The sequence below is a fragment of the Panthera uncia genome, assembly GCF_023721935.1.
Source record: "Panthera uncia isolate 11264 chromosome A3 unlocalized genomic scaffold, Puncia_PCG_1.0 HiC_scaffold_11, whole genome shotgun sequence".
Classification (NCBI taxonomy): domain Eukaryota; kingdom Metazoa; phylum Chordata; class Mammalia; order Carnivora; family Felidae; genus Panthera; species Panthera uncia.
Window position 1 is genome coordinate 61783842 of NW_026057578.1, and position 14553 is coordinate 61798394.

General features: G+C 38.8%; 1 protein-coding gene across 1 annotated transcript in view; it reads right to left on the reverse strand.

Moving 5' to 3' along the window:
* Window positions 1–12061, reverse strand: part of THADA (THADA armadillo repeat containing) — a 333497-nt gene extending 321436 nt beyond the window's left edge. The window contains exons 1-7 of the mRNA XM_049650200.1: window positions 11978–12061; window positions 8949–9048; window positions 8558–8652; window positions 7710–7840; window positions 2853–3001; window positions 2701–2733; window positions 2381–2429 (exon numbers count right to left, since the gene is read on the reverse strand). Coding sequence (XP_049506157.1) covers window positions 2381–2429; window positions 2701–2733; window positions 2853–3001; window positions 7710–7840; window positions 8558–8652; window positions 8949–9024 — 533 coding nt within the window. The 5' untranslated portion in view covers window positions 9025–9048; window positions 11978–12061. The remainder of the gene's footprint in view (window positions 1–2380; window positions 2430–2700; window positions 2734–2852; window positions 3002–7709; window positions 7841–8557; window positions 8653–8948; window positions 9049–11977) is intronic.
* Window positions 12062–14553: the final 2492 nt, after the last annotated feature.

Genomic DNA, 14553 nt, shown 5'->3' on the forward strand with positions numbered 1-14553 from the left:
AAAAAAAAAGGGGGCGCCTGGGTGGCTCAGTCGGTTAAGCGTCCGACTTCAGCTCAGGTCACGATCTCGCGGTCTGCGAGTTCGAGCCCCGCGTCGGGCTCTGGGCTGATGGCTCAGAGCCTGGAGCCTGCTTCCGATTCTGTCTCCCTCTCTCTCTGTCCCTCCCCTGTTCATGCTCTGTCTCTCTCTGTCTCAAAAATAAATAAACGTTAAAAAAAAAAAAATTTTTTTTTTTAAATTAAAAATAGAATTACCATATGATCCAGTAATTCCACTACTGGGTATTTACCCAAAGAATATGAAAACACTAATTTGAAAAGACATATGCATCCCTATGTTTACTGCAGCATGATTTACGATAGCCAAGATACAGAAACAACCCAAGTGTCCACTGATAGATGAATGGATAAAGAAGATGTGATATATACACATATATACATACACACACACATGCATACAATGGAAAATTATTCAGCCATAAAAAAGAACGAAATGTTGCCATTTGCAACATGGATAGATCTAGAAGGTATAATGCTAAATAAGGCAGTCAGAGAAAGGCAAATACCATAGCATTTTACTCATATATGGAATTTAAGAAACAAAACAAATGAACAAAGAAAAAAGAGACAAATTAAAAAAGACTATTAACTATAGGGAACAAACAGATGGTTACCAGGGGGGAGGTTGGTAGGGGAGGGGTGAAATAGGTGAAGGGGATTAAAGACTACACTTATGGTGAGAAGAACTGGGTAATGTATAGAATTGTTGAATCACTCTAATAGCCTGAAACTAATATAACACTGTATGTTAAGTATACTGGAATTAAAATAAAAATTAATTAAAAAAAAAAAAAAGAATAGCACACATATATTACCTCTATTCCCTGCCAGAACCTCAGTAAACCAACCACATAAAAAGACATAAATACACAAGGGCAACAAATAGACAACAAGACAATAACAATAAGCCTTTGGAAGCCACAAAGCAGATAGATAATAACTAACTTAGCAGAATCAACAAAAGTAAATACTAAGCCAGAGAATAATCCCCAAAACGACCTGATTTGCAGCCTCAAAAGGCTAAGAAACTTGGCACCAGGACTCCTTGATGTGGAAATAAATGTAGGGCTGAAAATAAGAAGACGGGCTACAAGTCTGTTGAAGAAGAGTAAGAACCAGCAAACAAGTGGCTTACCTCTAGGGAAGGTAAAGCAACACCAGATTGCAAACAAGCGAATTAGGCAAATATATAAACAATGAATGCCAAACGCCATGACCTCAGCTTTTTTCACTCCCTCAGCAACCAGAAGATTAAGCCAACGGTTTGGTTCCATGGTGAATCCACTACCCATGCAAAAAGACCTAAAGATATTGACATCGGAGGTTTTCCAAAGAAATAGCCTAGCTAAACTAGCCTACAATAAAACCTGCCATCAACCCCACCCATATACACAGTTTCAAATCAACTCTCAGTGCCCCATCCTTAAATATGAGCGCTAGGCTAAATATCACCAGACTTCTAAAGAAAGCTTCCAGTTTCATATAGTGAAGTGACCGAAAGCATCAAACAGAAAAAAAATAGCAACATAAAAGAACTAGGACTATGCAAAGGTAAGAAAACTATATTTAAAAACAAAACAAAACAAAACCCTATCATTAATATCCCCAGAAAAATAACAGGATGTTTCATTTATAAAAGAACAGATGCTAGGGGCGCCTGGGTGGCTCAGTCGGTTAAGCGGCGGACTTCGGCTCAGGTCATGATCTCGCGGTCCGTGAGTTCGAGCCCCGCGTCAGGCTCTGTGCTGACAGCTCAGAGCCTGGAGCCTGTTTCGGATTCTGTGTCTCCCTCTCTCTGACCCTCCCCATTCATGCTCTGTCTCTCTCTGTCTCAAAAATAAACATTAAAAAAAAAATTAAAAAAAAAAAAAAGAACAGACGCTATGAGTAAGGAACACTCAGGGAGGAAAGAACTCTTGCTCATATTCTCCTAAAAATTCATTTGATTTTTTTAAGTTGATTTATTTATTTTGAGGGTAGGGGGAAAGAGAGAAAGAGGGAGAGAGAGAATCCCAAGCAGGCTCCACACTGTCAGCACAGAACCCGACGCGGGGCTCAATCTCACAAACTGTGAGATCACGACCTAAGTCGAAATCAAGAGTTGGACGTTTAGCTGACTGAGCCACCCAGGTGCCCCTTTCTGATTTTTTAAATTAAATATCAAACCTCTAAAAAATACATTTATAATCAGGTCTAATATTAACAGAGAGGAATGGAATGAAGCATGTTCTGGAAACTTTTTAAAAATTTCCTGTGTACAAAGACAATGCACAACCACAAGTGTTCATGCACACATGCACAAGCATACAGATACTACTTGCCTATTTTCTTCAGAGATTTCAGTTAAACTCTTCTGCATAAAATGAAGCACTGAAACAAAAAGAATATATGATGACAAAGCAGAACCTAAAACTGTGAATTTTAATGTCAATATAAGAAAATATTTTAAGTCACTATTACCTACAGTGATATTATGGTATAGAAGTAGAAATTTAAAAGGAATATTTAAAAGGCGGGGACGTGATGTACGTTGGTAATCTGCAAAACTCTACCCATTGCCAAGAAACCGAAAACAACCAGTTCCAAACTGACTCATACAAGCAGTTACACCCTCAGAATAAAATAAAAGGATGGGACTTACCATTTTTAAGAAGATTACTAACACCTGCTCTACCTGTGGGAATAAAAAAATTAACACTGGTAGGGAGTCTCAGGACCAAAACTAACATTAACAAAATTGTTTAAAAACAATAATGTAATGATAGAAAAAATACTACAAAAGAGCTGGCTTACCTACGTCAAAGTTCTCCATACAGCAAGATATATTGTCAATTACTTTCCTATAAGAGTACACATCAGTAGTACTCAATTCTTCCTGAAGACGAGAAGTAAAACTTTGTACAGCCTCAGTTAGAAAAAATTCAGGTAGGCCATTTAGTGAGCTAGAAAAAGAACCAAGCATTAGAAATCTGGCAATCATGTAGTATGTAGAAGGGAATCACACAAATGAAGTAATACTGGACTACATCTTCAAAATACAGCCAGAAAATTTTAACTTCATGCCACAATTGTTGAACTCCTTGCTTCCATCTTGCTTCCCTCCTCAATAGAGAAGCCAGAGTGATATTATAAAAACACTGTGTTAATCTTCTGCCTAAAATTGTCCCACATGTCCATCTCAGTTCAGTTGGTTGCCATAGCGCTGCAATGACTTACAAGACTCCACAAACTCTAGCCCCACCACTATCTCTCCAGCCTCATCTTGATCCTTGTTGACTTAGCTCTAGCTGCATGGCCTTCCTTGTGGCAACAATATAACAAAGTCTTTGTTCTTGCTATTTCCTCCAACTGACACTCCTCCCTCAAATAGACCCAATAATAATCATTCCCTTGTCCCTTTCAGGTCAGTCTCAATGATATCACCTTATCAATGTCATTTTAGCAAAGATATCTGAAGTGACCACCATATTTTAAATTGCAACCTTCACCCCATCCTTGATGCTCCCATCTCCCATCACTGCTTTATTTTTCCCAATCACATTCATTTCATCTAATCCTATATATTTTGACTATTTGACTATTTTCAATCTTCCTCTTAGAATGTAACCTCCATTCTATACTGCCTTATTCACTGTATCCCCAATGCCTAGAATATTTATTTGACATAGAGTAGATAGTCAATAAAAATTCACTGAATAGGGGCACCTGGATGGCTCAGCTGGTTAAGTGTTAGATTCTTGCTCTGGGCTCAGGCCATGATCTCACGGTTGTGAGATTGAGCCCCATGTTGGGCTCAGCAAGGAGTGCAGAGCCTGCTTGGGATTCTCTCTCTCTGTCCCTCCCCTGCTCATGTACACATGCTCTCTCTCAAAATAAACAAATTTTTAAAAAAATGTTTGAAGAGATAAATTTAATTTAGTGTCAATTTAACTCAATTAATCTAAATCAAAACCACTAGGGGGCGCCCGCGTGGCTCCGTCGGTTAAGCTTCTGACTTCAGCTCAAGTCATGATCTTGACATTCTTGGGTTTGAGTCCTGCATCAGGCTCTGTGCTGACAGCTCAGAGCCTGGAACCTGCTTCAGATTCTGTGTCTCCCTCTCTCTCTGTCCTCCCCTGTTCACACTGTCTCTCTCTCTCTGTCTCTCTGTCTCTGTCTCTCTCTCAAAAATAAATAAACATTAAAAATTAAAAAAAAAAAACAGTAGGAATTTTTTTTAATTGCCTAAAGAGTTCTAAAGCTCTTCTAGAAGAAAAAGAATTTAGAAATAGGAATAGTCTGAAAAAGAAAGGCCACCAAAGGGGTGACGTGCTTCAGTATATAATTAAACTACATTATCACACTATAGGAAATAAAAGTGTGGTATGGGTGAGTAAACAAATAGACACAAATCTAAAATTGAATCTATGTTTATACAGGAACACAGAACATAATAAAATGGCATTCCAAATAAATGGGAAAGATGGACTATTCAAAAGTTTGGGGATAAGTGGCTCCCCATTACAAAAAGAAAACTAAATTGGATCTCTAACGTATGGTCCACTCAAAGCTTAACTCCAGATGAATTTAAAGATTAAACAAAAAAAATAAATTTTAAAAGACAAGCATGTAATTTTATATGATCTTATCCTACAGAAAGTATACATAAGCAAGGCATGAAACTCAGAAATCTATACAAAGAAAAATATTAGATTTGATTACCAAAAAAATAATTTGTAATTTTTAAAAAGCAAACACACTATAAACAAAGGAATACATTTGGTACATAACCTATATAAAGCTGTTATAAATCAAGAAGACATTCTGTGGTTGCTGACTTCCTGCAGGCATTCCCCATGCCCTTTTTTTTTTTTTTTTAATTTTAACGTTTATTTATTATTGAGAGACAGAGAGACAGAGCATGAGCATGGGAGGGGGAAGAAAGAGGGGCAGACACAGAATCTGAAGCAGGCTCCAGGCTCTGAACTGTCAGCACAGAGCCTGACACAGGGCCTGAACACACGAACCGTGAGATCATGACCTGAGCTGAAGTCGGATGCTTAACCGACTGAGCCACCCAGCCCCCCCCCCATGCCCTTTTTTATTGGCAAAACCCACCTCCCACTACAGAGGTGTGAGAATCTTGCTTCCCAGCCATTCTTAAAACCAGAAGGAGGGTATATGACCCAATCTTGACAACAGAAAGTGATAGGAACTCTACTGAGACCTTCTGCAAAATGTTTTCTCTCCAATAAAAAGAGTTGGAAAAGAGGAAATTTCCTTCTCTTTTTTTCTGGACGCAGTCATGTCTGTCTAAGGTGCTTGTAACTGCTACAGTCCCTTGTAATTCTGAGGGAAGATATGGCCAACACGTGGGAGAAACATGGAAAACATCAAGATCTTTGATGACATGGTTGACTGCTTCACCAAAACCCTAGAACTGGCCACTATCTGATCATTTGCTTTTTGACACATTAAATAAATTTACTTAAGTAAGAAAAAAAGTCATTCTAACAAGAAGACACACAAAAGATATGTAATCACAAACAGTCAAACTGTGCACATTAAAAAATATTCAATCTCAGCAATCTGGGAAATGAAAAGTAAAACATAATACTATTTTTTACCCAATAGATTTTTAAAGATATAAAGATTGACATTATCCAGCATTATAAAGGTATGAAGACACTGGCACTCTGGTTCACTGTTGGGGGGAGTACAGATTAGCAATGTTTTTGGTGAAGAAATTCCACTTCTAGGAATTTATCTCAGAAAATACACAGAACAACTATATACGTGATTAAGAATATCACTGCATCATGGAATAATGAAATTGGAATAATGAAAACAAAACACTAAATATCAGTGAGAAAGTGATTAAATTTTGTATACCCATATTATGGAATACATATAGCTGTAAGAAAAGATAAGGACTTTGGGTGGGAACATAAAATAATAAAGACATTATGGAAAACAATATGGAGGCTCCTCGGAAAATTAAAAATAGAACTACCATATGATCCAGTAGTCCTATTTCTGGGTGTATATATCCAAAAGAACTGAAAGCAGGATCTCACACCCAGCATGTTCACAGCAGCATTCTCCACAACAGCCAAGAGGAGGAAGCAACCCAGATGTCTATCAACAGATGAATGGATGAATACAATGTGGTACATATGGACAATGAAATATAACTTAACCTTAAAAAGGAAGAAAATCCTGCCACATGCTACAACATGGATGAACCTTGAGAATATTATGCTAAGTAAAATAAGCCAATCAAAAAGGGACAGATACAAATATTCCACTTATTTGAGGTAACTAAAGCAATCAAATTCATAGAAAGAACTGTGGTAGCTAGAGGGTAGGGAGAAGGAAAATGGGGATTTGCTGTTTAATGGGTATAGATTTTCAGTTTTGCAAGATGAAAAAGCTCCAGAGATCCACTGCACAACAATGTAAATATACTTAATACTCAAAAATGGTTAAGATGGCAAATTTTATGTTATGTGTTTTTTAACACAATTTTTAAAAAAGAATAAGGACTACACTGATACGAAAATATCTCTAAGACATTCCTTTTTTTTTTTAAAGTTTATTTATTTATTTTTGAGAGAGAGACAGAGAGAGCAAGCAGGGGAGGGGCAGAGAGACAGAGAGAGAGAGAGAGAGAGAGAGAGAGAACCCCAAGCAGGCCCCGCATTGTCAGCACAGAGCCCAATGTGTGGCTCGAATTCACAAACTGTGAGATCATGACCTGAGCTGAAACTAAGAGTTGGCTGCTTAACCGACTGAGCCACCCAGGCACCCCTCTAAGACATTCTTTAGTGAAAAAACAAGCTACAGAGCAATAAGTAGAGTATAATCACATTTATGTAAAAAAAAAAATGAAAACTAAAATAAAATACAATACACATATTAAACCCAAAGGAAAGGTCTAAAGAGATAGATACCGAAATGTGAAGCGATGACCTTTACTAAAGAAAGTAAGATAGGAGTGGCTGGATGGCTCAGTCAGTTAAGTACCAGACTCTCAGTTTCAGCTCAGGTCATGATCTCCCGGTTCATGGGATGGAGCCCCACATCAGGCTCTGTGCTGACAGTGTGGAGCCTGCTTAGGATTCTCTCTCCCCTACTCTCTGCTCCTCCCCAGCTTGGCTTGCACACGCACATGCCCCTCTCTCCCTCAAAAATAAATAAACTTAAAAAAAAAAAAAAAAAAAGTAAAGTAAGATAGGCCAGAAAGAGGGAAATAGAAGGCTCATTTTTCATTTTGTTCACTTCTGTATTGCTTAAAGTCTTTACATTAAGCATATATTTCTGTGTAATTAAAAATATGCTTAAACCAAGTACAAATGGGAAAAATAAAGGAAAAAGAAATAGCAGGATGACAGTTTAAACTTAACCAAGAATTGCATTAATATAAATGGACTAAACCAAGCGTCTGTAAACTCGAGCCTAGAGCCTGTTTTATTAAGGTCTTTGACCTAAAAAGCCTTTTCACATTTTATAAAAGTTGTAATACATACACAAAACAGAGACCATACAAATGAAATTGCTAGTAACATATTTCAGTTCAGTTTTACCAAACCAGGAGAATTTTAAATACTGGTTACTTTTGCTCAGATTGAACATTTATGATGGTTAACTTCCTTTCCTTTTTGTCCTTACCTTGCCAAGACTTTCTTCAAGGGATTCTTTAGACTCAAAGAAAGATAAATTCCTGCTAAAATATCCAAACAACTTCGAATACTGGGATCACATGCGCCATTTTTATCTGCCTTCTCCAGTAAAGGCACAATCTACAATCCAAAAAATTCAAAGTCATGGTACTTTTGTCTAATATCAACTATATAGCAAAGTAACAGTTTCAAACACTCTTTTAAGTCTCAATGTAATGTTAAATATTTCCTACCCTATATTGTTAAGGATACTGATTTAAACACTGATTTTAGTATTTTTTAACTTCTTAACCCATACCCCCAGCTCCCATTTTACTCTCCAGACCCACCTCTATTAAGAATTAGACTTGTTAATGGTTCAAGTTATAGGAATTCTGTGGCACTATTGAAAAAGCAAAAATATATATAATTGCTTTCCAAAAAAAATTATGCAAGTTCAAATGGTAAATCCTAATACTGAAACACTTACTGGTAAGGACAGTCTTTATATTTTATATTAACTTTTTAATGTGTCTGCTAAAAAGTTTTAAAGATTCAGATCAATATTCAGAATAATTTTTTTTAATTATCTCCACAAAAAAGGTATGCACAATTGTCTCAATGTCCCATCTATTTACAGCTCCAATGGCAGTGGAAGCCTGAATATGGCTTCTATTGATACCGAGTAAAACGAGATTATACAATGAACAGAAAAGGAAAAAAAAAAAAAATCTATTTTTTAATGATACGTTGATATTAAAAATCGAGAGCCAAAAATTGTCAGTTAATTTTAAAAGTTCATAATAGCATGATATGATATTCTTCAAGATGCATCAATGAATATCAACTCAGTCTTACCTGTTTAACACAATGGATTTGTGACACTCCATCTGTGAGTTGTACACAATGTAACAGCAAAGAAGCTAGATTCTTTCCTTCCACGTCAGCCAAAGCTAGATAACACACACACAAAAACATTTCAAGGATTTAACAATATATGCAAATAAGTTTACCTTTGCTACGCGTTATGCAAAATCTAAGTATTTATAAACCAAACCAAAACAAAAGCAGGTCGAACTTCATCTGAAGACAAAATTTTTAGGAAATCATTTTACATGCAAAACTGAATGTAAGGAACATGGAAAAATTGAACAGAAAGAGTCTGAACATTATGTGGTATTGAGTCTTGACATAAAAATACTCTGCAACCCAGAAAAGAAATAAACAAATGAGGTCAGAAATCACTTACAACGCAAAGTTTCAAGGTCTTGATGGCAAATGGTCAGTGCAGTCACTTGCATTTCTTTCTTCTTCTTTACGCCCATTTTAAATAGAATTAATAGTAGACACTGTAAAAAAGAAGAATTTAAAGCATTGTCTAATTCAGGATTTCTGAACTCAGCACTATTGGCATTTTGGACCAGAAACTTTTTGGCTACTTTTTGGGTGTCTATGTATTGTAGGATGTTTAACACGCTCCTCGCCTCTACCCATTAGATGCCAGCAGCATCCCCTCCCCCCAAGTTATTACAATCAAAAAATATCTCCGGGCATTGCCAAATGTCCCCTGGAGAGCAGAGTGGCCCCAGGTTGAGAACCACTGATCTAAGGATTTCTGCTTCAAAAAAGAAAAACATTTTTAAGCTCAACAACAGCTTATTATTTTCCAAAGTCACTCCCATTATGACCCAGTCTTTGTATTTTAAAAATACAGCAAACCTTCATTTTAGTAATGACAGCAACAACAACAGCATGGTTTTTCCAAAAGTAAACTGGGCTCAACTAACTTCTGTGCCTTCTTGGACATATCAGGAGATGTCATAACACACTGTATCTTGACCTTTGCAGAGTATTTGATAAAGGAAACTTGCATACTATCCTTGTGAGTTTGTTTTTAGTTAACAGAATTTGCTTTTAGTTAAAAAGGTTTTAGTTAACAAGGTCCCTAATGGGTTTGAATAAATGTTCCTAAAGAATACACACATATAATACCATGACATCTGGGCATCTCTAGGGAAATGCAACACAGGGCTCTTTTCTTAGCACAGTTAGCATGTTTAGCAATGTTTGTGATTCAGACATTAGAGGACATAACATAGAGAATTTGTAAAAGCTACAAAGCTGGAAGGTCATGTTAAATGCTGAAATCAGGATTAAAGTACAGCCCGATAAACTGGAATGAACTTAGCAAGATGAAACAGAAATAAATGTAAAATGCTGCATTTTTTATTAGAAAAAAAACATAAAACATTAATACAAGACAGGGAGACAGCAGCCAAATGTGATTTGAAACAAATCAGTATGTGAGCCAACAGAACAACATGTCTGCTAAAAACCACATTATAAGTCAGCCTGATCAAGGGAGTGCATGATCCCTTGCTCACCCCCACAGGTCAGGTGACATGTGGAGCATCAAGGAAAGTGCTAGTGGCTATCCCTTAAGGAGCCATAACAAATGATAAAACTTTCAAGGAACTAACAGATTTCTGAAGGGCCTAGAGAGCAACTCCTTCAGAGAACAGCTCAGTTAACCAAAGGTGTTTGGTCTGGAGAAAAGAGGACAGGACAAGTGCCATAAGGCAGCTGCTGTTGCTGGAGGACTGTCAGAAAAAGAGATGTCTTTTGTCTTGCTATAGAATTAGGAAAAGTCAGTGCAAGCTTCAGGGAGGCTGAATCCAGCTCCCTGGATTCAGGGAGAACTCTCCCTGAACTCTCTGGTCTAACTATGGAATGGACTGCCTTTTTAACAGAGAATCGCCCAGCTCTGAAAATATCCAAACAGAAGCAGAATGAACCCTTTGCACCTGAACTCCTGCAATGGCCTCACAACTGGTCTCCTCTCTTCTCCCTTGTTTCTGAAGAGTCCCCTCTTTTTACAGTCTTTTTAAAACTCTCATCAAATCTAATTACGCTCTTGCTTAAAACTTTCCAAGGGCTTCCAATTACACTTAGAATAAAATCTAGCTTCAGACCTTGGCCTTCAAGGCCCTAAGTAATCTGGTACTACCTTCCTCTGCATTTCATCTCAAAACAATCTTCTCTTAACCATCTAAGGACCTTTCCCTTCCTAATACCTCTGCCTGTTAATGTCTGTTCCACCTGATCTTTGCAAGATCTTAGCACCTCATCTTTCAGGTCTCTTCTCAAATACCACCTCCTGTGAGAAGTCTTCCATGACCACTGTCCCTAAAATGCCACCACTCCTATTCACAGATCATTTCCATTAACTTATTTTCTTCATAGTACTTACTACTACCTGAAATTGCAGTAACTTGGTTATTTGTATATTGTCTGTCTCCCCTAGTAATAAACACTATGAAGGCAGCAACTTTAATCTGTTTTATCCACTGTTTTAATCCTCAATTCCTAAAACAGTACCTGGCATATATTCAGTGCTTAATAAATATCTGATGAATAAACGAATTAACTAACACTGTCAGAGATGTTCTAGAAGGGAGGTATGCCTTTAACAACAGAAAAGTGCACTACCAGATATATTCTATATCTAAATGACAAGTTAGTCCTGACCTTAACAAAAACTACGGTCCATCTGCAAAGTAAGAAATCAATACAGCAATGGAACGTGAAAAACTACTTAACAGAAAATGGTAATAAAAATAAACACATAATGGCAACAACAAGGGAAGAATTTGGAAAGTGACATGATTATATCTAGGGGAATAAATGGGGATCACTTCCTAGGAAAGTGACCAATACACAAACTTAAGAAGGGATAGAGACAGATAACTGGGGAGACTATTTTCTGGTGAATGGCGAGTAAGTTTACAGCAGTATTTGATCTTGAAACCCTCAATACTACACAAAAATTGGCTCGGTGCTTATGCGTGCTCAACAGGTACCTAAATGTCTGTCCTGATGAACTGGGCCTCCCCCAAAGGGAAAATCCCGTGCCCACCCTATGACACTGCTTCAGTGGCCAGAAGATGCTCGGCAAATTGTAGTCCTAAAACCCACTGGCTGCTTTCCTTTGACGGCTGCTTTACTCCCATTTACACCGTCTGGTTGACTCCCACATTTTCTGGGTAATTTCCGAACCACGTGGAATCCAGAGAATGACAGGTGATCAAAAAAAGTAAAGTGCTGTCTCCATGGAGACGTAAGCGACCGGAAATCAGTACCAAAACCTCCAAATTCTCGCGATAGCCCAGGACGGGGGGAATTGGTGCGAATCACCTAGCTGCCCTAGCTAAGTGGCCGAGCGGAGCTGTGAAGAGTCGCGCGCTACCGCGGGTCTGGCAGAATGCCTGGGAGCCAAACCTCGTGCTTGTGAGCGTCTGAGAAGAGTCGCAGCCGTCTAGATGAGTGCCGGAGCTGCTCTGGTTCTACGGTATCTCCGTGGCCCGCAACGTGGTCTGTTGACTACCGGGTAGGGGTGAAGGGAGGGAAGCAAGGGGACGTGGACCTGGAGTGATCGCGAGAATTGAATGACTGAGCTCTTCCAATCAGGAGGCTGGAACGGTCGTGATGTCACTGGGAACGGGTGTTGCCGAGTGGATTTGGGTAGACGGCGACTTTAAAAGAATGCGCGGTGCAACCCCTTCTAAGCCAGGGGCGAACTCAGCGGTTTGGAACTCTGTCTGTTTCATTCGCTTTAGGGCAGTCTAGACCTCGAGCACCTGGGAAGCATCTTTGCTTCAATCCTGACGTTCCACTCTACTCCCACACATTTTACCCAGCACAGAGACAGGACGAACTTCCTCCGGGATGCGGAAACCAGCGATTGTAGAGCCTGGGAGATGGTGTCGGGAGAGGGGGGTAGTGAGAGCCGAAGCCACAGTAAGGGTTTGGTTTGGTTTGGTTTGGTTTGAGAGAGGGAGATACATAATCCGAAGCAGGCTCCTGGCTCTGAGCTGTCAGCACAGAGCCTGATGCGGGGCTGGAATTCACAGACTGCGAGATCAGGACCTGAGCCGAAGTTGGAGGCTTAACCGAATGAGCCACCCAGACGCCCAAGGGTTTTAATTAAAATGAGAAACTCTGAAATGAACTAACCTATAACCAAGTGCGTTTGTTCCTGAGTTCAAGCCCGGCATTGGGCTCTGCGCTAACAGTGTGGAGTCTGCTTGGGATTCTCTCTCTCTCCCATTCTCTCTCTGTCCCTCCCCCCTTGTGCTCGCTCTCTCTCTCTCTCTCAAATGAACTTAAAAAAAAAAGTTTAGGGGTGCCTGGATGGTGTAGTTGGTTGAACTTCCAACTCTTGATTCCAGAAGAGATCCCATAGTTGATGAGTTTGAGTCCCACATCAGGCTCTGCACTGATGACATGGAGCCTGCTTGGGATTCTCTCTCCTTTTCTCTGCCCCTCCCCCGCTTGTGAGCGCGCTCTCTCTCTCCCCCCAAATAAATAAATAAATAATTTTTTTAAGTTTAAGAAATAAATAAATAAATAAAATACACCATGAATTTGGGCCATGAACTTCTTTCTAAATAGCTATCTATTTTATTTGTAAAAATGTATTCCAAAGGAATTTTAAAATTTTTTTTAATGTTTATTTATTTTTTTTTTATTTTTTTTTCAACGTTTTTTATTTATTTTTGCGACAGAGAGAGACAGAGCATGAACGGGGGAGGGGCAGAGAGAGAGGGAGACACAGAATCGGAAACAGGCTCCAGGCTCCGAGCCATCAGCCCAGAGCCCGACGCGGGGCTCGAACTCAGACACCACGAGATCGTGACCTGGCTGAAGTCGGACGCTTAACCGACTGCGCCACCCAGGCGCCCCAATGTTTATTTATTTTTGAGAAACAGAAAATGAGTAGGGAGGGGCAGAGAGAGAGGGACACACAGAATCTGAAGCAGGCTCCAGGCTCTGAGTTGTCAGCACGGAGCCAGACTCGGAGCTCCAACCCACCAGCAGTGAGATCATGACCTGATCCAAAGTTGGATGCTTAACTGGCTGAGCCACCCAGGCGCCCCCCAAGGGAATTTTTAAAGAATCCCTAGTCTTTGGTATGTAAAAGTGTATGGCTGCTTTTAGTATGTAAAAGTGTAAAAGAAAACACTTAAATGACATCTTCTTGTAAAAGTGGACTACATAAAATCATGAAAAATAATATATACATGTTTGGTTCAGTGTAGTTTACCTTTGGAAATATGTACCTGTTGAAGCAGCATTTCCCCTCAATTAGGGAATGGATTTTTTATACTTAATGACACATTTTCACACATTTCACACAGATTTTTAAAATCTGTGACATTTGAATGATTAAAATTTGACCTCCGAATACCACAAAAAAGGGCTTTAACTGCCTACTCATTTAATACTTGTTCCTAAGCATCTCTATTCAAGCCAAACTTCAGACCAAGCCAAGGTAAGTTTTTCCTGTAAGTATTGTTTTCCTAGACTGAAAAACATAATATGGTCTGTCAGTCAGTTTTATATTCCCAGTACCTCCTAAAAAAACACAATTTATGGTAATCGGCCAGGAATACATGATGATTTACATAATTAAAGAATCCATCATAAGAAGCCTTATGGCACCTGGGTGGCTCAGTCATTAAGTGTTCAACTCTTGATTTCAGCTCAGGTCATGAACTCAGGGTTTGTGAGTTCCAGCCCCACATTGGGCTCACGCTGACAGCACAGAGTCTACTTGGGATTCTCTCTCTGTCCCTCCCCTGCTCTCTCTCTTTCTCTCTCAAAATAAATAAGCTTTTAAAAAAAAAAAAAAAGCCTATTTAATGGTTTCATGCCCATCTAGATGTCATATCTAGAACTATGAGTATGAATATTGTGTTATTTTTTAATATAAGATGAAATCTTGTTACTTGTTAAAAAATATATATATGTTATTTGTTAATGTGTTTGTCCCTGAGTCAACGAAAGAAAGCAGA